At 41.3% G+C, this 23,596-nt stretch overlaps 1 protein-coding gene across 1 annotated transcript in view; it reads left to right on the forward strand.

The window, feature by feature from the left end:
- Positions 1 to 23,596, forward strand: part of LOC124803334 (vesicular glutamate transporter 1) — a 199,208-nt gene that overhangs the window by 6,653 nt on the left and 168,959 nt on the right. The window contains exons 2-4 of the mRNA XM_047264518.1: positions 5,616 to 5,675; positions 17,443 to 17,615; positions 19,416 to 19,480. Of these exons, the coding sequence (XP_047120474.1) occupies positions 5,616 to 5,675; positions 17,443 to 17,615; positions 19,416 to 19,480 (298 nt within the window). The remainder of the gene's footprint in view (positions 1 to 5,615; positions 5,676 to 17,442; positions 17,616 to 19,415; positions 19,481 to 23,596) is intronic.

A 23,596-nucleotide genomic window follows, 5' to 3' on the forward strand; every position in this document is an offset into this window, starting at 1 on the left:
ATACCACTCCTTCATCATTGCTTTCTCGAGGTACAAAAAAAGGAATGGAAATGAGCGTATGGCATTCTTGGCCGGGAGGCCCCACCCGGGGAAGTTCTGCCGCCAAGTGCAAGTCTTATTTCAGTCGACGCCACATTGGGCGACTTGCATGCCGATGATGAGAATGAAATGATGAAGACAACGCAACATCCAGTCCCCTAATGGAGAAAATCTCCAACCAGACCGGGAATTGAACCCCGGCCCGCTTGCACGGGAGGCGAGCACGTTACCACCCAGCTAAGCAGGCGGACTCTTCGGTCTGCAGACTGAACTGTAGAGGCGAAATACCGCATCCCTTTCTTTCAGCCTTTTTAAACAATGTACTTCGTTCTTGGTCATGAAGTCTTGATCTCCCGTCATGATTCTTGTACTTATTTTATATTAGCCACTTTTCGCTGAAGCTTACCCTTATTTTGTCCATAATTTCGAACATCTTGCAGCATTTTACTCTGTCAAACGCTTTTTCTAGGTCGACGTATCCTATGAACGTGTCTTTATATTTCTTCATTCTTCCTTCCATTTCTAAGCGCAGCAACGGAACTACCTCTCTGGTACCTTTACCTTTCCTAGAGCCAAACTGATCATTGCCTAAAAGATCCTTAATTGTCTTTTCCGTTCTTCTGTGTATTACAGCATTCTTGTCAGCAGCCTGGATGCATGAGCTGTTAATATGACCGTTCGATGGACCGATATTTCTTTCTTTCTAAATTCGGAATTGTATGAATGGTATGTTTTCGAAAGTCTAATGAGATGCTGCCAGTCTCATAGATTGTACACACCAACTGAATTAGGAGTTTGGTTGCTGCTTTCCTATTGGTTTTAGAAATTCCCATAGACTCGTGTATATCTCTTCTGCTCATTTTATTACAAGTCTTCCAGTCCTCTCTCAAATTCTTACTAATGTTGGACCCCCTTCTTTGTATTCCTTCCCTTACAATCTAGTTCTAATACCCCTTGATTATTAACTTTCATATGCCATTACGTACAGAATTACCTGTTCAATATCATCACACACTTTCTCTATCTCTCTGTCTTCTGCTTGCGAAACATATCTGAGCAACCGCTGCCAGCGTTGGGTACTGTCGAATATGATGAGAACAACATAACACCTTAACCATAAAATTATTATCCGGTTAGATAACCCATTAACAGTACTCAAACCTAAGCTGCAAATCAGTAAAATGTAGCTTGTGATGTAGGGACTACACCTGCACTAAGCCTGTCTCCATGCAAACGACACACACACACACACACACACACACACACACAATCAGGGCATAAGGCTCAAATGGGATAGGACGTGTACATTCAAATCATAGAGTTCACATCTTCATTCTTTTCTACTTTGACTACCGGTAGACAAGTATTGAATAAATCGGCCAAAATCGTACCCTGACAAGAACAACGATGCTAGTAATTCCTAATGACAAACCTGATCTACTTAGACATCGGTTACACTGTGTTCAACTGATTACCATAAAGAGAAATACATTTATAATCACATATCCTTCCCTCAAGCACACAGATTTCCGTCAACTGTGGATGAAACTTTACGTAACGCTTGTCTAGGTGATACTAACTTCCGTGTGAAACGAAGTAAACTGTCTGGCGCTCGTCATTCAAATTCTTGCAACAACAGCGTAATACTCTTCAATTTCAACATGATTTTATCCCGTATGTCTTCTCAGACCAGCAAAAGAGTTATATGACTGAATCTGTCGGATACAATTCTGCTATTCTCATACAGAAACCGGAGTTCAGTTTTTTGCAATTTATGCCTATAGTATGTAGATGATAAATGAAGCTGCTTTAACGAGCTGGTCTTTTATTAGCCACTGTATGTGTGTGTGTGTGTGTGTGTGTGTGTGTGTGTGTGTGTGTGATTGCACATTCCATTATCTCTGAAACGCCTCGAGCAATTTCTACGTTGTTGTTCCTGGAAATGCAATAATAAATTGTGGTGCAAAAATCCTCAGTGATTCCACAGAGATAATGTGAAAACAAGCTGACAAATAAAAATCTTCGAAATAGATATTAATGGCGAATCAAATGTTTTAAGCGTTTCTAGACAAATTAGTGACAGTCACAACAACATTCAAGTTTAGTCAATAATACAATCAGAGCTCTGTGGCACAGAACTTTTTTAGAAACGAGTAATGTTCTGCAGACTGTTTGCATGTACTAAAGGTGAATGCATTATTTTCCAGAGTCTTTGCGTCTTGCAAAATTATGCGTCGTGCTAGACACTTTCTCGTTCACTCGTGTTGATATTTTGATGTTGGAGAGAACGGGAGGAGGTGTGCGGAAACGTGTTACAATTTGTACGTCTTAACTGAAATTGGTCATAGTTTACATTATACGAATATATCAATTCATTTCCTACCCAGCAGAAGACTGCGATAGGTAAGTGACATTCCCACACCAGATAAAGAGCAGATGAGCTATCAAAACATTCATATTCACAACAATTACCAATTCAATAATCGAGACAAACAAGTTAAGATGAGGTTTTTACTCTCATTTTTTGCTGGTGATTTTTTTTGTTTTAGAAAATTATATACAACGGTTGGGTGTCATTGCTATGATCTCGCCGAATATATTGTAAAACGGACAGAAGGGCTGTGTTTGCAACATGCATGCGAAATGTATGACTTTCGTTCTTCTCGTTTTCGTTTTTCAGACAATTTGTTGTAGGGATGAATAAGGGACACCTACCCGTGCATGGGTGTAGATAACCATCGAATAAGCATGTCTAGGTTGGTTGGTGTACGAGAGAGAAGTCGTTAAATTTCATCTTTTGCCTCGCTATCTTTCTAGCAAGTGTTCTTAGTTGTCAGCGAGTCTTCGATTTCTATCTCAGGTCCCATGCAAGCGGATGGGAATGTCTCCCATGCCATAACGCTGTTCCACCAGCCTGCGTCCGTAGCGCGCTGCACGTTTTGAGCCGCCGTTCACCTAGATGACGGCATTTATGGAGAGACCATCGACACAGTGTAGCAAAAATGTAAAAATGTGATTCACCGGAAGAACTGACACATTTCCATTGATCGACGTTCGAGTCCCGATCGTGACATGCCCACTGAAATCGTAATTTACGATGTCGTTGGGTCACGTAGTGGTGGTCTGCTGCTGGGCTCCATGTTGAACAATGTACGATGAACGGTGTGCTCTGAAACGCTTGTGCGTGCACCAGCATTGTGTTCTTTCAGCAGAGATGCCATAGACCACCATCAATCCTACTTTAAACTGAAAACAAGCTTCCGAACTCAACGATTGTGAAGAGACTTGGACGTCCAACTATACAGGGTGGTCCATTGATCGTGACATGGGCCAAATATCTCACGAAATAAGCGTCAAACGAAAAAAATAGAAAGAATGAAACTTGTCTAGCTTGAAGGGGGAAACCACATGGCGCTACGGTTGGCCCGCTAGATGGCGCTGCCATAGGTCAACGGATATCAACTGCGTTTTTTTAAAATAGGAACCCCCATTTTTATTACATATTCGTGTAGTAATTAAAGAACTATGAATGTTTTAGTTACACCACTTGTTTCGCTTTGTGATAGATTTCGCTGTAATAGTCACAAACATATGGCTCACAATTTTAGACGAACACCGGGTAACAGGTAGCTTTTTTTAAATTAAAATACAGAACGTAGGTACGTTTGAACATTTTATTTCGGTTGTTCCAATGTGATACGTGTATCTTTGTGAACTTATCATTTCTGAGGGCACATGCTATTACAGCGTGATTACCTGTAAATACCACATTAATGCAATAAATGCTCAAAATGATGTCCGTCAACCTCAATGAATTTGGCAATTCGTGTAACGACATTCCTCTCAACAGTGAGTATTTCGCCTTCCGTAATGTTCGCATATGCATTAACATTGCGCTGACGCATGTTGTCAGGCGTTGTCAGTGTATCACGATAGCAAATATCATTCAACTTTCCCCACAGAAAGAAATCCTGGGACGTCAGATCCGGCGAACGTGCGGGCCATGGTATGGTGCTTCGACGACCAATCCACCTGTCATGAAACATGCTATTCAATACCGCTTCAACCGCACGCGAGCTATGTGCCGGACACAGATCATGTTGGAAGTACATCGCCATTCTGTCATGCAGTGAAATATAATGTAGTAATATCGGTAGAAAATTACGTCGGAAATCAGCGTACATTGCACTGTTTACATTGCCATCTATAAAATAGGGGCCAATTATCCTTCCTCCCACAATCCCGCAGCATACATTAACCCAACCAGGGTCGCTGATGTTCCACTTGTCGCAGCCATCAAGGATTTTCCGTTGTCCAATAGTGCATATTATGCCGGTTTACGTTACCGCTGTTGGTGAATGACGCTTCGGCGCTAAATAGAACGCTTGCAAAAAATCTGTCATCGTCCCGCAATTTCTCTTGTGCCCAGTGCCAGAACTGTACACGACGTTCAAAGTCGTCGCCATGCAATTCCTGGTGCATAGAAATATGGTACGGGTGCAGTCGATGTTGATGTAGCATTCTCAACACTGGCGTTTTTGAGATTCCCGATTATCGCGCAATTTGTCTGCTACTGATGTGCGGATTAGCCGCGACAGCAGCTAAAACACCTAATTGGGCATCATCATTTGTTGCAGGTCGTGGTTGACGTTTCACATGTGGCTGAACACTGCCTGTTTCCTTAAATAACGTAACTATCCGGAAAACGGTCCGGGCACTTGGACGATGTCATCCAGGATACCGAGCAGCATACATAGCACACGCCCGTTGGGCATTTTGATCACAATAGCCATACATCAACACGATATCGACCTTTTCCGCAATTGGTAAATGGTCCATTTTAACACGGGTAACATATCACGAAGCAAATACCGTCCGCACTGGCGGAATTTTGTGTGATACCACGTACTTATACGTTTGTGACTATTACAGCGCCATCTATCACAAATCTAAAAAAGTGGTCCAACGAAACCATTCATATTTCTTTACGTACTACACGTATATGTAAAAAAAATGGGGGTCCTATTTTTAAAAAAACGCTGTTGATATTCGTTTGACCTATGGCAGCGCCATCTATGGGCCAACCATAGCGCCATCTGGTTTCCCCCTTCAAGCTAGACGAGTTTCGTTCTTTGTAGTTTTTTCGTTTGATACTTATTACGTGAGATATTTGGCCCGGTCACTATCAATGGACCGCCCTGCATAGCGCCTAGTGGTAGTTTCACTGTCCTATCTCTTTCCGTAAATGTTCAGGATAGTAGCACGTGTGCATTCGACCAACTTTGCCGTGTTCGAGATACTCGTTCACAAGCTCTAGGTAATAATAATCTGCACCTTCGTCAAAGTTGCCTATGTCAATGTATTTCCCCCATTTGCAGCCCATATCTTCGCTAGGGTGATCCCCGTCCGTGTTAGGTGCGGTTACATTCTTCTGTTACCGTGTCATATGCCCGTAACGCCACCAAGTGGGATCTACCTTCGCGGTGGTCAGTGGTCATAATGTTTTCGTTTATCAGTGTATGTTCTGCACAGACAAACAAGAAATTTAATCTCTTTGTCCGTTTCTTTTGTTTCAGAAACATCCGGTATGAAGAATTCGAAATGCCTTCCAAGAACCTGAAACACATGAACATGGGGTAAGTTCCTACAAAATATTTTACGTCATGAAACCATCTGTGAGGTTCATCGAGTAGTATCTGAATATGCAAATAACTAAACGATGAGTACGTACTTTAACGTTAAGCATTATTTTTTACTTTATTTATTTAACACGTGGCAAAACTACAGAAATCTGTGTGAGGTGCAAAATGCAAAAGTTAGGTATGAAACGAACATATCGCAATATTAACAAATTAGTATAGCTCTGTTGTGAGTGAACACCTACAGATGTAATTACTTTCATAGTTCCGTCAAGGCCTATGTCCTGGGAGGTTAACCGCGCAACAGCGTCTGGAGAGTCATTCATAAAATCTTTCCAGTCTCCTTTAATCTTCTTACTTTGCATTCAAGAATAAAGTGGTCTGCTGCTTGCTCCATCGCACCACAGTCGCAAAGCCGTATATGATCTCTCATTTATAATGGGGCGCTTTGCATCCAGTATTTTTGCAACTTCGTTGACTGGAAACCTGCTAGGAACTGGTCCATTCTTTACCTTACCACAGTTTCTGTCCACAAGGCAACTGGTCTAGATTTTGGCGTGCCAGCGAAAATTCTCACTTTGTCGTTAACCTGGACATCAGTCTTGCTGCCGTGATTTCTTCTGCCACGCACAGGAGCACAGTATTCAGCAACTGAGTACTCAGTCGATTATGCTGCGATCTAGTGTTACGCAAAGATATTTAGGATGTTGAAGCCCATAAAAACTGATGATTAATTTTAAGTATGAAATCTTTTTTCTTGAGTAAAATACGGACGCCTTAGTTTTAGCAGTTTTGTGATAGAATATGTTTATAGCATCTGTTCAGTGTATCTAGATTATCTTCTTGGTAGGATTGTGTTGCTGGAGATATATCATCTGCATAACAAAACGCTTGTTGTAGTGCTGTTGTCGGCATATTCTTAGGACAGTCATTTTCGTTTAGTGCTATGACTTATCGTGTATGTCATTCAAGGCATTTAAATATTAACCTTTTGCGACACGTTTATGGCTTGTGTTAGGTGTCGGTCGAATGGTGACGAGAAACGGACATTTGCACCAAACTTCTGCACAGAACTTTCGTCTCTGCAAATTGGGTGAAGAGTAGCCCTGATGCTGTTTGGAGAGTTCGCAGTCAGCAGTTACCAGGAGCGGCAACCCGTTGACTCTGGTGCGGACTCGAGGAAAGCGCATTCTAATGGAAACTGATAGGGTGCCACAAGTGCTTTAAAAGCCGCCCTTGAGCCCAGTCTCCCCGGCCCGGCATCCCTGACGATGGCCAATATCCGCCCCCATCTGCCGCCTTAATGACGATGCACCCTCTTCTTGCGCTGGGGCCGGTGGCCCACCCCACCCGTCGCTCATCGATCGCTCTTTAGTTTCGCCTCAGGAGACGAGCCAGAAAGCTGCCATCAGCATTCATTCACAGGCACCAGTTCCCTCCAGCTGAATGCTGCTGTCGCGACTCTAGTCCCCGTGCTCACTGCTCTTTCTTTCATGAAACTTATGTCTCTTGTCAAGACATCATTTGCAAATTTAACTATGTGAAAGTTCCTCAGGCTGCACATTATTGATCATATATGTTCGATGTGAGATACTCGTTCGATCACCACATATATCTGGCATATAGATCACATTTATATCGATTCAGTGAACTATGTCAATGTTTGGGTATGTGACGACCATAGAATTCCTGTCACACCACTTTACGGCGTAGGTATTTTACGTAAATTTATGCAAACTTTTAGACGTTACACAACGCATACGAAATCCAAACGGACCACAGAGCATGTTTTAGTTGGTACTCTCCATAATAAGTTTGTCTTTCATATGTGTTGCGTGTAAATAAATGTTTTCCGACAATTCTACATAATTTGTACCATCGCGAAATAGAAGAGAGAGTGCAACAGACACAGTAAACGAGATAAGGGGGCAATGATTAAAAGAAAGGATTCTTTCGTTGCGGCGAGAATTTCTTACGAAATTTTAGCCACCAAATTTCTCCTCCGAAAGTCAATTTATTTTTGCTAATTTCCACATAATGTAGGTATTTAGTTTTCCCAAGTGCGATTCGAGAGCGGAACGGAGAAGAAATTGATAGTTCTATGAACCAGCCGCCAAACACTTAAGTTCGATTCGCACAGTAGCCATATAGATGTAAATACAGAATTTACCTACGTGGTTAAGTGGTATTGAAAACATTCTGTGCTTATTGGATGTTCACGCAGGGATATATTCCATTGAATAGACACTGTAGGGAAAAAAAGTTAATACACCCTTTTAAAGGTTTCCAGTCCACTTAAAATTTATTGTTGCAACAGGAGTACATTAAATGATTACTTTTACAGATTAATAGCACAAGCGGTTCTGAGGTAACAAGTATTGACCCATGTTGAAACATCCTTACGAATATTAGTATGTGGCGCTGTGGCCGAGCGGTTCAGTTCGGAACCGCGCTGCTACTACGGACGCAATTTCAAACCCTGCCTCGGGCGTGGATGTGTGTGATGTCCTTAGGCTAGTTAGGTTTAAGTAGTTCTTAGCCTGGGGGACTGATGATCTCAGATGTTAAGTCCCATAGTGCTTAGAGCCATTTAAACCATTGGTACGCGGCGTAGCCTCCGCGGGTGGCAATGTAGACTCTGACTCTGGCATCGAGTCGATGTTAAAGATGGCGACTACTGCCCCGTGGTACGATGCGCCACACCTTCTCGAGCTGTTCACGCAGTTCTGTAAAAGTTGTTGGTTGACGATTCGCACGAGTCACTTCTCGTCCCATCATATCACAAACGTGCTCGATTGGCGATCCGGAATCGTTAAAAAATGTGACTGAACATCTGAGGTCATCAGTCCCCTAGACTTAGAACTACTTAAACCTAATTAACCTAAGGACATCCACACATCCATTCCCGTGGCAGGATTCGAACCTGCGACCGCAGCAGCAGTGCGGTTCTGGACTGAGGCGCCTAGAACCGCTTGGCCACGCTGGCAGGCCCGGAGATCGTGCTAGCCAGGAAAGATACCTCACGTCTTACAGAGCACGCTGAGTTCACGGTCACCCTGCGGGGGAGTATTATCCTGTTAGAACAACACAACACCTTTCTGTTGCACGAACGGCGAAAGAACGGGTGTAACAAAATTCTGCACGTTCCGTGCGCTGTTAGCGTCCCTACCAGAACTATCCAACAGTGAACGGGAGTTGTAGGTTATCGCACCCAAGACCATAAGGCCAGGAATTGGATCAGTATGTCTTGGACGAATACACTCTACGAAACAGTGCACACCAGGTCAACGTCGTACATGAAAACGACCATCACTTGGGTGCAGGCAGAAGGTGCGTTCATCGCTGAAGACAGCGGCGCACCATTCCATCACCCAAGTGATCCTCTGATGGCCCCATGCACATCGATACTGTGGTGTGACTGGAAGCGGTGCTAGAGGTTTGCCTGCCCTTAGTCCAAACACTAACAACCAGTTTGCAACAGTTCGTGTTGAAGCATGTGGGATCACAAGCCCTCTTATTTGTGCTATCGTAGCTAATCGATTTCCCGCTGCTGCCCTTACAATACTATCCTGGCGGGCGTCTGTTCTGTATGGATGTTCAGAACCTCGTCTATGAGTGTGGGAATGGTCACGTGACCACTGATACTACCATCGTCGCACAACTCACGCAGCTCGCCCAACTTGTGTAGTAATGCTTCAAAAGCATCATCCCGCCACTCGCTAGGTCGCAATTTGACCCCTTTCAAACTCACTCAGTTGGCTAGGAAGCACGAGTGCTTCACACAGTTTCACCATACAGAGCCTTCTGGCTGAGAACATTCTCTATTAAAGGGTAGACAAGAGGGCTCTCAAGTAGCCATGATATTACGCTATCTGAAGAATGTCGATTATTAAGAGCAGGACGAAGTGTTGTACCCATTTGGCAGGTCCCAGCAAAGTTCTTTTTCTAATTTTAATTACTTCCGCTGTTTATCTTTTCTCGTTCACCCTTTGTAAAACAACTTAATTCCTTATTTTATCTGTACGTTTCTCACATTTCTTTCTTCTTCAGCTGACATCACAAGCGACTAAGCATTTCTCCTCTCTCAACAGCAGTGTCCATGTTTCTGCATCATACAGGAAACTCTCCACAGAAAACACTTCACTCTTCCTTAATTATTTAATGGATCACATAAAACACTCGTCCCTTTTTGTTTCTATTTCTTTAGGACATGTCATGATACTGGTGATTCCACATCCTAAGAATCTCAAATTATGAACGTGTACCACTAACACAATTTTTCACTTTCATCTTCTTCGATTACCTTGTAAAAACTCATTGCCTCTGTATTCTTCACATTTATCTTCATTCCATATTCCTCGCAGTTGGCGCTCAGTTCCTTTGGCAGTATCTCTTCATTTGCTAATACCATATCGTCAGTGAAACCTTTACAGACATGGCGTATGCAGTTTAATTATGTCTGTACGTAATTCCTGTCGAAACGGATTGCTCATAGATGTCCAAGTGACCATAGCAATCCACTGAAAAAATATGTAAAAGAATATACCGCATAAAAAAGAAAAAGGAAAAATAAAAATAAAAGAAGGTCGACGGTGTTCTGACTGGTCTGATGGGGCCGCCACGAATTCCTCTTCTGTGTACCATGCAATTTATTGCGTGACGTCTTTACAGCTATCCTACTATGCTGCCCCTTCTTCTCGTCACTGTATTCCATATATTCCTTTCTTCGCCGATTTTGAGGAGAACCTCCTCATTCCTAACCTCGTCAGTCCACCTAATTTTCAACATTCGTCTGTTGCATCACATCTCAAATGCTTCTATCCTCTTTTGCTCCGGTTTCCCCACATTCCATGTTTCACTACCATAGAATGCACTGCTCCAAACGTACGTTCTCAGAAATTCTTTTTTCAAATTAAGGCCTATTTTTTATACTACTTGACTTATCTTGGTTACGAATAACTTTCATGTCAGTGCTGGTCTGTTTTTTATACCTGCAAAAAATGGTCCAAATGGCTCTGCGCACTATGGGACTTAACTGCTCAGGTCATCAGTCCCCTAGAACTTAGAACTACTTAAACCTAACTAACCTAAGTACATCCCACACATCCATGATCGAGGCAGGATTCGAACCTGCGACCGTAGTGGTTGCGCGGTTCCAGACTGTAGCGCCTAGAACCGCTCGGCTACTTCGGCCGGCTTTTATGCCTTCCTTCCTCCGTCTGTCATGGGTTATTTCGCTGCATAAGGAGCTGAACTGTTTCACTTTCACTCAGCACTGCAATGACATCAGCGAATCTTATCAATGATCTCTTTCCACCTCCAATTTTAATTCCACTCTTTAACCTTTATTTTATTTCCGTCATTGCTTCTTCGATGTAGAGACTGAACAGTAGGAGCGAGACACATCATCCCTGTCCTACATCCTTTTCTAATCCGAGCACTTCGTTCTTAGTATTCCACTCTTATTATTCCCTCTCGTCTCTTGTACGTATTGTACATTAGCCGTCTCTCCCTTTATCTAAGCCCTATTTTTCTCAGAATTTCGAACGTCTTGTTTCATTATACATTGTCCCACGCTTTTTTCAGGTCAACAAATCCTATGAAAGTGTCTTGTTTCTTCTTTAGTCTTGCTTCCGGTGTCAATCGCAACGTGATTACTGCCTCTCTGGTGCCTACGTTTCCTAAAGCCAAATTAATCGTCATCTTCAAGATCTTCGGTTTTCTTTCACATTCTTCTGAATATTATTCTTGCCAGCAATTGCAATGAATGAGCTGTTAAGCTGATCCTGCTATAGTTCTCGCAGTTTTCAGCTATTACAATTATGGGAATTGTGTGGATGATGTCTTTCCAAAAATCTGATGACACATCGCCAGTCTCATACACTCTACACACAGATGTGAATAATGGATTGCTATCTATCCCTTCTGCCCTATTTGAAGTGTTTCAAAGCTCTTTTAAATTCTGATTCTAATACTGGATTCCCTATCTCTTCTAAATCTATGGCTGTTTCTTCTACCGCGCCGTCAGACAAGTCTCTCCCTAATAGGAGCCATCAGTGCACTCTTTCCACATATCAACTCTCTTCTCCGAATCTAACAGTGAAATCCCCATTTTGCTCTTAACGTTGCGACTCTTACTTTTAATCTGACCGAAGTTTGTTCTGCTGAGTCAGTTTTTCCGACAATCATTTCTTTTTTTATTTCTTCGCATTTTTCATGCAGCCATTTCGCCTTAACTTCCCTGCGCTTCCTATTTATTTCATTGCTAAGTCATTTGTAGTTTTGTATTCCTGAATTTCCCTCAACACTTTTGCACTTCCTTCTTTCATCGATCAACTGCAGTATTTCTTCTTTTATTAATGTTTTCGTCGCAGTTACCTTCTTCGTTCATATACTTTTCTTTCTAACTTCTGTAACTATCCTTTTTAGAGACGTCCATTCTACCGAGCTATTCGTAATGGCAGTATCAATAGCCTTAGAGTTCTTGAAGCGTAACTTTCATTCCTTAATACTTCTGTATCCCACTTCTTTGCACATTCATTCTTCCTGGCTGGTCTCTTAAACTGCAGCCTACACTTCGTCACTAATACATGTTAATCTGAATCTATATGTGCTCCTGGTTACGCCTTACCATCCAGTATGTGATTTCTGAATCTCTACCTCACCGTGATGTAATCTAATTGAAATCTTCCCATACCTCCTGGCCTATTCCTAGTATACCTCCTCCTCTTGTGATTCTTCGACAGAATATTCGCAATTACTAGCTGAAATTTATTGCAGAACTCAATAAATCTTTCTCCTCTCATTCCTAGTACCAAACCTGTATTTCCCTATAAACTTTTTCTCTACTCCTTCTCTTACAACCGCATTCCAATCCCCCATGATTATTAGGTTTTCATCTCCCTCTACGCACTGAATTACCCGTTCAATATCCTAATATGCTTCCTCTATCTCTTCATTTTCTGCTTGCGGTGTGGCTATGAAAGTGTGAATTACTGTTGTCGGTGTTGGTTAGCTATCGCTTTTGATGAGACAATCCTGTCACTGAATTTCTCACGTAGCTCTCACTCCTGGCCCTATCTTACTACTCCCTTTTCCACTCCCGTTATACAGTTCTCTACTGCTGTTGTTATTACATGATACTCATCTAGCCAGAAATCCTTGTCCTCTTTCCATTTCACTTCACCGACCCCCACTGTATGTAGATTGAACCTTCGAATTTCTTTTCAGATTTTCTAACTTACATGCCACGTTCAAACTACTGACATTCCACGACCCGACTCGTAGAACGTTATTCTTTCGTTGGTTATTTAATCTTTTTCTCATGGTCACCTCCCCCTTGGCAGTCTCCTCCCGGAGATCTGAATGGGGAACTATTCCGGAATCTATTGCCAATGGAAAGATCATCATGGCACATTTTCAGTTACAGACCATATGTCCTGTGCATACATATTATGCATCTTTAATGCACTGGTTTTTCATTTTCTTCTATATCCTCATTGCTGATCCTTAAGTCTTTAGGGGTAGTTTCCCACCCCAAGGCAAATAGAGTGCTCTGACCCTCTGTCCGCCTCTCCGCCCTCTATGACAAGGCCGCTGGCTGAATGAGGGTGACTTCTAATACCGTAAATCTTCGGCCGCCATCGCTGATGATTTTCATTCAAAATTTAAGCTGTGGCCGGATTGGAACCATCGAAATTGGGACCGAGGACGTTTTGATTCCTAATCAATAATGCTACCCCTAGACCACATATAACTAATAAAGCTTCAATTATAAGTCTGGCTGTGACCACTAAATTAGGTTTTAGTTCTTCTGCAGATATTCACCATTCTGTTCAACACCTTACTCCCAAAGATGGATGACTAGGCGAGGACCTCCGTCATAGAAGTCTTGGAAATCACCTCGTAATCACAATTCGAATGTTTGCCATGTAACGTTTTCTTCAACGGAGGGTGCTTTGCCTGTGGAATACGAGAGGTGAGATAAAATTTCATAGCCCAAAGAAGCTACATTTGTGACAAACTGGGACGTCGTCCTGGAGCAAAAACACCCCTCAGACAGCTTCCCACGGCACTTCATTCTCGCAATCTTTCAGTGACCTCTCGGGAGATTTAGCTGGTATGCTAATGTATAATGTGTTACCTCTTCATCATGAATATCCCAGGAAACGGCATCACATTGTCCCATTATGGCTGAGTCTTCGCCTTTTCCAGTAGTGTATTCACACTTTTCCATTGCTTGCTTAGCTCAATTGGGTTAGCCTGACGCAGCTGCAAAGTTTCCGCTATTGACACTTCGAACACCACCGCTTCCACTTCTCAGTGCTTCATATAGATGATGGTGTGCCATTTTATTCTTCGTGATTCAGATTTGTATCACCTAACTGCAAGCTTTTGCGCTAGTAACCAGTGTCTTATTACAATGTGCTGTGTACAAGTCCACCAATTCAGCTGGATTGTTGCTGCGTTGTTCCTTTTCAAATATATAAAACGAAAGATCGAATGACGGTCCACCTTATCAAAACGCTGTGATATTATTTTGGGTCCTTAGCGGCATGCTACGATAATGTCAGACAGAGACTTCAGGGTGCACCAGCGTGCGTGCAACTATCAAAAAAATTATAATGAAAACTATATGATAACCTCTCACAATTGTTTATTATTTTCATAGAAACATTACAGATCCATTTTTACCTTGTAAGTGTTACACAATGCAAATGTGTCCCCTTCGTTGCGTAATTATAACTGGTGCCCAGATTGAACGTATAATAATATAAAATGTACTAGGGTCTGTTGATAAGCAGTGTAACACATTTCTTTTCGGAAAGCAGATTGGTTTTATTCAGGATACGAATACACTATTATGTACCGTTGATTTGGCTACGGCATCCTGCTTTCCAACGTAATCTCCATTCAATGCAACGACCCTACACCACCTTACTGGGATGGCCTTTACGCCCGCATGGTGCCATTCTATTATTCTACGTCGGAGCCAACATCTTGCTGCAGAAGTAATCTCCAAGTCATCCACGTACTACTTCCTGTGAAGTGCATTCTTCATTCAGCCAAACAAATGGGAGTCGAAAGGTGCGAGATCTGGGCTCCAGGGTGGATGAAGAAGAATAGTCCAAACACCTTTGAGTACCCCAACTGTTAGACGAGTGTGTTAGCACAACCAACAGAGACGTTCAGTTGAGCATCGAGGTGTTTGTAAGCCGTCGGTCATCTCGAATGAGTCTGCAGGTTCCATCATACCTGGTGTCACGGCCGGCCGGCATGCGGGACATCTGACAGGTTTTCACGACCTTGCTGCGATGATGACAGACGGCTCGCCCAGCGGTTCACCCTGCTTCTGGTCACTGCCAGCTGTCCGTAGAGATTCTGCCAGCGCCTATGACTATCTGTGATGCTCTTCCGCCAAAGGAAACTCAATGACAGCACTCTGCTTTTAACATATCTCTGTTACAGACGCAATTCCGAAGGCTACGAATAGCTCTGCCACTAATAGGAACTTTATGAGACTATAAGAGCTGAAGCGAGAATATTCCATGATTTCCCACTGCAACTTACGCGTTATTTGAATCGAAACTGGCCACGAAAAAAAAAGTGTTGCATTATTTGTTGAACGCCCGTTGTAATAACTTGAGACGTAATTGAAATATTTATTGACAGTTTGCTTCTACAGGTACGGTAATTGAAAATGTTTGCTTGCGATAGTTTGTACCATCTGCGCAAGCGCGTAGCTGCTTTATCCACGTAAAAGCGCATCTGGACTCCACTGTAGGTACTGTTCGAAGCGCTTTCTCTCGCGGAGCTAAAGTCTGTTACCCTGGTACAACGCCGTAACGTGATCTTTCAGCGAGACTACGCACCATACCATTTTGTGAACAATGTGAGGGATTTCTTGGATCTTAAGTTCCTAACCACTGGACTGTGTGACATAGTCCACTGATTGCTTGAGAACCTAGAAGACCACAACCTAAGCTAATTGTTTTTTGTTTTTTTTTCTTTTTCTTGTAGGGTTCTATCAAGAATCAGTGTATCAGATACTAGTTCGTGATGTACCAGATTTGCGCCATTGCATTCGTGTAGTTATGGCAAATGTTACGCCTGCAATTCTGAAAAACACTTGGAGAGAAGTGGAGTACGAATGAGATATCTGTCGTGCGACTAATGGTGCGTATATCGAAGTGTATGAGGTGTGTAAAAATACATTTTGATTTACCATTCTTGCAGAAACATACCGGCAATAGATATCTCAATTACTTCTCAAGTTATTACATTTTATACTGTTGTATGTATAACACGGACACCCATTATATTAAGTAATTTACTGAAAGAAAGCATTACTGCTTATTTTGTTGCAGGCAAGATAATAATTTTTGAGTATGTCATTTTACATTACCGCAAACAGTAAAGACATAAATATTAAATTCCTGTGGAAATGACATAGTAGTGTTTTTCGTGACACGTAGCACAAGAACACGTGCATCAGAACTGCTCGTCTACGGCTACCGAGTTGATCGGGTTTGATCACACAACGTTGTGGACACGGTTCAGCATCGATAAACAGAAGTGCACCAGCATGTTGCCACAAATTGTTCCTTATTAACTGGAGTATTCTCGATTCTTCTGTGTCGAGTTAGTAGGCCCTGTTTCAGATCTTACTCTCTCCATATTCGTGACCATATTTTCCTTCATTCGAATATAAGCACAGTACATTTTGGATGCGCTTTTTTTCTAAAACCACACTACAATGCATGCTGCTGTTTTCCCCTTTTTTGTACGTGGACTGGTTTCTCTCTGAAAGGAAATTGTTCCCAGATAGGGCCAATGGTATTGTCTCTACGTAATGAGTTTAACAAAACGATAGAAACATGAACAGAATGTTCTCTTGACGACTAGCCACAAAATTGTCTAGATCACATACGTTTATTAATTCTTCTTATAACGCATTTCACTGTCAGACATGATAAATTCGATATACCTCGTCAAATACGATACTGAATATACAGCAGTAAGTGGTACTTACAACTGTATGTTCAGTATTGTATTTGACGAGCCACACTTGGTGATGCCTGATGTCAAAAGCGTCATAATAAGGTATAATGTATACTTGTAAATACGATACATAAAATCCTGTGCATAGGAGCCAAGAGGGTTATTGCAAAGATTCTTCATCTATTGCCCTGCTTTTTTTTCAAGCCTCAGGGCTTTATGGCACTCTTACTAAAACATTCCTGGCTATTGCGCCTTAGTCAAATGATTTTTTTTAACCGATCGTTCCACCACCATCTGCGGAGGATATATCCACCAGAGAGCCAAGATGCGAATCGGACATTCATAAATGCGTAGATGAGGACACACTCCCTCTGTTCTGTGAAAACACTCCTCGCAGTACTTCAGAACTGTTCTCTGTAACCTATTACAAATTCGTGCATTCGCTCACGCATTTTTTATTATTTTTTTTTTTTTGCACTTTCTTAATTTTTCAATTCTTTTGTTCAGATATTCTCTAACCAGCAGTCTCTAATTGATATACTGACTCACTCCATGATCAGCTAGTTTCAGCTCGCCGAGTCGCAAGGTACCTGACATGTAAATAATTAAATAGCTCTGAATATTTTATTGTGTGACGGTTCCGGCTGTGAAAGTTTATCCAGCACGATATCGCCGACGCGAGGGACTCTTCACTGTGTCGGATACTGACCTCTGGCGTCGCACTGGTTTTGCTTTTGTGTCGTAACCTGAGGCCTTGCGACAGGTACAGCAAATCGGAGGACGAGAAGGGCGTCGGCCCGGGGGACTTCGACGCCGGGACCCCCGAGTCGCTGCCCAGCCCGGAGCGGCCGCCGCTGCGACACATCGACAAGTACATCCGGCCAGAGTGTCCCTGCCTCACCAAGCGCTACACCATCGCCCTGCTCACCTGCATAGGTGAGTTGCCTCGCCAGCCAAATGCTCTTGCCAGCTGCGGCTCTCCGACAACTCTGCAGCGCCTACAGGCAATGCAACTCATTTCTAAAAGAGTCTTCTGCAAGGTAAAATTGACCTAACCTCCTCAGTCCTTAGCTCAGATTTCATGAATCAAAAGTTTGTATTGGTGGTAAATGTATAGTTCTGGGACAAAATAAGTTTAAAGTACTAAGTGTTAAAAATTTGAGTGATTCACCAAAATTATAGAAAATAATAAAAGTGAATAACATTTGTGTTATACAAGAACTCAATTATGTAAAATAGAAAACTCAGTAATGAACACCTAAAACTTACGAAGGCACAGACACAGCAATGTAAAAATATATATCGTTGCCGAATGTACTCCCACTATTACACAAAAACAATCGTTCTCATAGAATAAAAATCATTTATTCGATAGCGTAAGGTTTATTAGAAACTTGTAGCGTGTTCTGAACACAATTCAAGTCAAAAATTACTAGAAAACAAAGAGAAACTACATTTTCTCGAAGACGTGCTGAGACTGCGATAAACAGACTCCTTCAAGCAGGTGCTTCCAGCTAATGGGACCATCCAGAAACCAAGACAAGTGGATCCCTGAAATCACTTGGTGGGAAGTGTGTGCTACAGTCAGACACAGCGAGTTTAGTTTATTCGTTGTGCTAGGAAAGAATAAACATTGAATGTAGCCAATATGCTACATAATGGCTGAGGAGGTTAAGGGAAATTTTGATAGTTTTAGAAAGCTTGTAACTAAACGTATTCAGTATTTAAAGCTTGCGATAACATGACGTGGCCTGACAACTTTTGCGTTCTTCTGACTCCTATAAGTAACAAGCTGGAACAAGAGGATATGCGCGATTTGAGCTATGGAAGGGCGAGGAAAAATAAAACACGTCAGTTTCTTGTTATTTTCAGCAGACAGAAGTGGGTAATCTTGTAGTTATTACTGATTTACTTTTATCCTAATATATTATTAGGGCCTGTAATTCATTGTATCATTGCAAGCACTTGCTTTCTAAATACGTTTAACGTACAGTATTTGATGGTATTATTTTGTAATGGCAGACGGGGGTAAACGTGACTGATAGACGAGTACACTTCCGCGAAAAAGAAATCGGAAGAAGCAGAAATGAATAATAAACCAGGTAATGAAAAGTAACAACAGACTGGGTTGAAGAACAAAAATGGGGAAGCTGTACTTGGGTGCTTTACCGAACAGCCAGAAAAGAAGCAAACGGAAACCAGTAAGAAGGAGAAAACACCAAAATTATTGAAGATATCTTATGTTACCAGCCGTTGTGATAATGATAAGGAAAGGTAAAGAACTGTGGTACAGATGTGCAGAGTGTCCCAATTAGAATCATGATTTGTGTTCTAGAGAAGACACTCCTGGACTGTATTTGTGGTATTTCCTTATTCAAGAAACTATCTTCCTGAAAGTTGACAATGGATCGTATATGCTAATAACTAAATGTAGATTATATGTGATGCTTTAGGCAGGGAACCAGATCATGTGGCTACGTAAACAACCCATACTTAAGAATACAGTATTCTCTTGTGTTTAAAGTTTATGTATGTGAATGAGGTTGGCTGCCCATCTCTATAATAGCGGTGGATGCTTTCAGCAACAAGTTGGACAATACTGTCGGCTGTTTTTAAGATTATTCATCTTTGCATGTGTTGTTGCTTGTATGTATTACTTTAGTGTTACCTTTATTGTTTTTTGTATGTATTATTTTAGTGTTACCTTTATTAGCTTTGACCTCTTTATGTGTACAGGTTTTATCATCTCCTTCGGCATGAGATGTAACATGGGAATGGCAAAACTGAAAAAAATACACGGGGTGAGTTATTACATCACTTTTATACTCGTAGTTTCTTCTGAATACAATCTTATTCCATTTCTGAGTAAAAGCCTATTTAACTAACGCATACATTACTCAAATTCTAATAAAATAATGCTAACTCTCTCTCTCTCTCTCTCTCTCTCTCTCTCTCTCTCTCTCTCTCTCTCTCTCTCTATCTATCTATCTATCTCTCTTTGACGTATTACATTGAGAAATATAATGTTGGAGTAAGACTTACTGCGACGTTTTCCTGGTCTGAACAGCACTCGTTTCCACATTTCTTCAAGTCTCGTATCTTGACGGCATGAAATAAATAGTTGTTAACTGATTTCTGAAAGGATAATGCCAAATGACGTGCGCCACACAATAGTTAAATTTAAATGGCTCCTTCCTACTTCATTTGCACTTTGAATATTTTCATGGTCAGTTCCAGATGCACAGTGCACAGTTTTCTTAGGTAAAGAGAATCGCACCGATTCCTTCTTCCATATGATGATAATCCAGTAATACGTAATTCAGTGACACACTGTTCGTTAAACGTCACAGTGAAAACTCGATAGCCGCGCGGGGTAACCGTGCGGTCTTCGGCGCCTTGCTACGGTTCACGCGGCTCCCCCCGTCGGAGGTTCAAGTGCTACCTTGGGCATGGGTGTGCGTGTTCTCCTTAGCGTAAGTTCGTTTAAGTTAGATTAAGTAGTGTGTTAGCCTCAGGACCGATGACCTCAGCAGTTTGGTCCCGTAGAATTTACCAAAAATTTCCAATTTGAAAACTTCACACAGTGGCAATACATCATCGAAAAAAACACAGTGCACACTTCATGCTCACGTAGGAAGATGACAACATAATCAAAATATCCATTCAGTAGATTTGTGGCACAATTACGCTTGGACGTTGCGCGATTACTGTAGCGCCTGAGATTTTAAGATGCATAGATGTGACGCGCTTACTTGACGATCGCTGTTTTTTACAAGTGAGTGGAAAAGATATGATCCAAGCTCAGTTTCTTTACTCGATCCGAGAAGGAGATATGTATTCGACAGCGCACCGGGATTGTCACGATTTAAGTTTAAGCAACACAGTTGTTGCCTGTGGGCTCTTAACAGTAAATTAGACATAGATGTTATATGGTTATTTTTCGGTGCTTACTTTGACACGGCATGTCAACGTTAGGACTGGACTCCGAAGACTGGAGATTTTGTGGTGGGATTAGGTATTTAAGGACTGACATACAAATATTAATCAATCTCAGAAACTAAGTGATGTTTTGATAATCGATTAGGTTAGATCTTGCTGCTTTGAATGGACTATAAGACTTGACATGGTTTATGAAAAATGTTGAAGGTCAGTAAATTATAAAAGCCTTTAAAACCTTCTTATGGTTCCTTGTAGGAAATACCCAATATACGAGTGCGACATCCACCTCGAAAATTATTTTATATGATGTTAATGTACCTATATTCTTAATTAGTAGCTTAATCAATTAATGAGGGGTGTCATTCCACTGGGAAAAATGTTGGAACGGAAGTACAGTATCAAATTTCGGAATCTAACACATAAGCAAAATTGGCAATGGCGAAATATGGATGTCTTAAGTTTCAGTGTCATTCATCTCGTAAGTTAATTAATTTCATCTACTTTTAATCAATCAAGGTTCGACTAAAATTAATTGCGTCGCTGAAAGCAGCAATTTCAGTTCAACCAAGTGAATAATAAATTTAAGTTGAACTTCGCATAAATGACACGTTGAAATATCCATGAAAATATTACATATTTCATGCACAACTACATTAAAATAGAATAAAAAGTCGGGAAGGAGTTGGTTATTGATTGGAGTAGAAGATATAACAGATAGAGAGTTTCCAAATTGCTACGTCCCAGTTTCTATTGAGCTGAAGGGACAGGTAAGAGAGGGAGAAGGGAATGTCGTACAAATACCCGAGAATGAACTATTTCAGTGCCGATTCCACAGTTTTAGAACGAGCTATTTTTTTAATTGTTGGTCTACTGAATGTAGGATAGCACAGTATACGAAAGATATGGACCATTTCTGAATTACTATACACATGCCTTGAAATATTTACACACATCGGTTTAGCAAAAGTTAATATTACACTATATTTTTTTAGTGTATATGCTTTACAAAAACAGTATTAGTTGGTACTGCAGATTTCTTTTTCCAAATGCTCTCTTAATGTATAGAAGCAATGCTTTAGCAAATGTTGAGTAAAAATTGTTTCTGTCAGTTAGTATTTTCATGGATTTCGGTAATGCATTATACAATTTGATGCCGGGATAGGATCTACTTTTGTGCAACAGTGCTGTATTTGTTGTTTGTATTGTACATTATTTATGTGTCGTGTGTGGTAGCTGTGTAAAGATTCATTACTGGCGATCCATGGACTGTACTGTTTAACTTTAATTTTTTAATAATTACTCTTTCTATCATGTATAGCAATGTGATCTTCAATCTGTCCCTTCCAATAGTCTAAAAACCATCTCCTGTAATCTGAATCATCTCAGACTTGCTCCATATTTCCCCAAAATACTACATCGTATTGTAAAAATATACGTCAAATACATGGTCCTGAAATTATAAAATGGTATAGGTTTCTTAATAACCTTATTACCAAACCTATTTTGCTCAGTTTCCTGTTCGTGTAGTCTATATGTTTATCTCATTTTATTTCATTGTATCCACATACCGAGAAATTTTGTACTCTCTGTTTTTTCGGATTGCTTGCTCACCTTTAAAAAGTGGTGTGGAAGTATGAACGAGGACTGCATGTAACTCATAACTCTGATACACTTGATTGAATTTTAGGCAAACTTGGAACGCTAACGTCTTACTGCGTGGAAAAAGTGTGGAACTAGAAGGTATGTGGGTGGGGATAGGGAAGAGAAAGTATGACATGCAAAACTAACTCTGGTCACTGAAGAGTCCTGAGCACGAGGATCAGACATCCCTCAATAAATGGATAGGCAGAGATGGCCGTCAAGAATTCTCGCTGCCTGCGACACTGGTCAGTGTACACTGGGGATATTACAACGAGTACCAAAAATTGTGCGGCGAAACCATGTCGGCATTGCTGCTGGCGAACCCCGTTTCGAACAGCTGTTGTAAATGTAGCAGTTTGTGAAACTTGTGTAGATAAATGTAATTCATTGTTACTGTACCGTACACTTAGGATTTTCGATCTCTATGGCATAAAGTTACGCGCGCCATCAATAGGGGAAACTGTCAGAGCACTGTGGAGGGAATTCCGCAAGTCTTGATGGGAGTTCAGAAGTTGGGGCCCTTAGTTTGAGCGCTCCACGAAGCTAAGGCAGAACTTGAATAAATTTTCGCTTATACCTTTCTACTCCGTCGTTTCCGGACTAGCGAGTCTTACCTCAAAATAATACACCTACTCTTCCCCAAAATCCCTGAAAGCTTGTATCATCACTACGGATTCAGCCTGTATAAACACTGCTCTTCCTAGATTGTTTCTGTTAAGACACACATTTATTCCCATTACCACATAATAACCACGTTGCTATCTTTGTAGTATAAACAGTACAGAAATGCGAGGGAATCAGTCAGAAGCATAAACTGCAGTCTTGCAGTTCGTCCATCCATGATCCCTGGAACATTCACAAAATTGAATAAACACTGTTTATGACGGAGAGCGCTCTTATTTATATTAAATAACACCAAGTGCTGCAGTTCATACTCCTGCTAAATTAATAAGAAACACTCATAATCTTTTAGAAAACATAAGGTGAAAAAAAAATACAGATAGCGGGACACGAGCCTGCTACCTTAACGTCCACAGTTCACGACTCTACCAATATCGCTCCAGTTTCAGCATGCTGAAAGGGTCTTAGTTATGGTATACAGTGTACACAAATGTCTGAACGCCGTAAGCAGTGGAGTTATTATTTGAAGTTTAGCTGTCACAAACTGTACCGAAAGCTACGCACTTTTGCTAAATCTTTAGTGTGCTGTAATAATGAAATGGAGACTTACATACCTATCACGAAAGCAATAATACCAAAAGCATCAAATACGAGAAGACTTTAATTACCGGTATGCAGTTTCCCGCCTTTTTATTACAACAAATCGCATCAAAAAC

This window comes from Schistocerca piceifrons, chromosome 6 (assembly GCF_021461385.2).
Source record: "Schistocerca piceifrons isolate TAMUIC-IGC-003096 chromosome 6, iqSchPice1.1, whole genome shotgun sequence".
NCBI classification, from domain to species: domain Eukaryota; kingdom Metazoa; phylum Arthropoda; class Insecta; order Orthoptera; family Acrididae; genus Schistocerca; species Schistocerca piceifrons.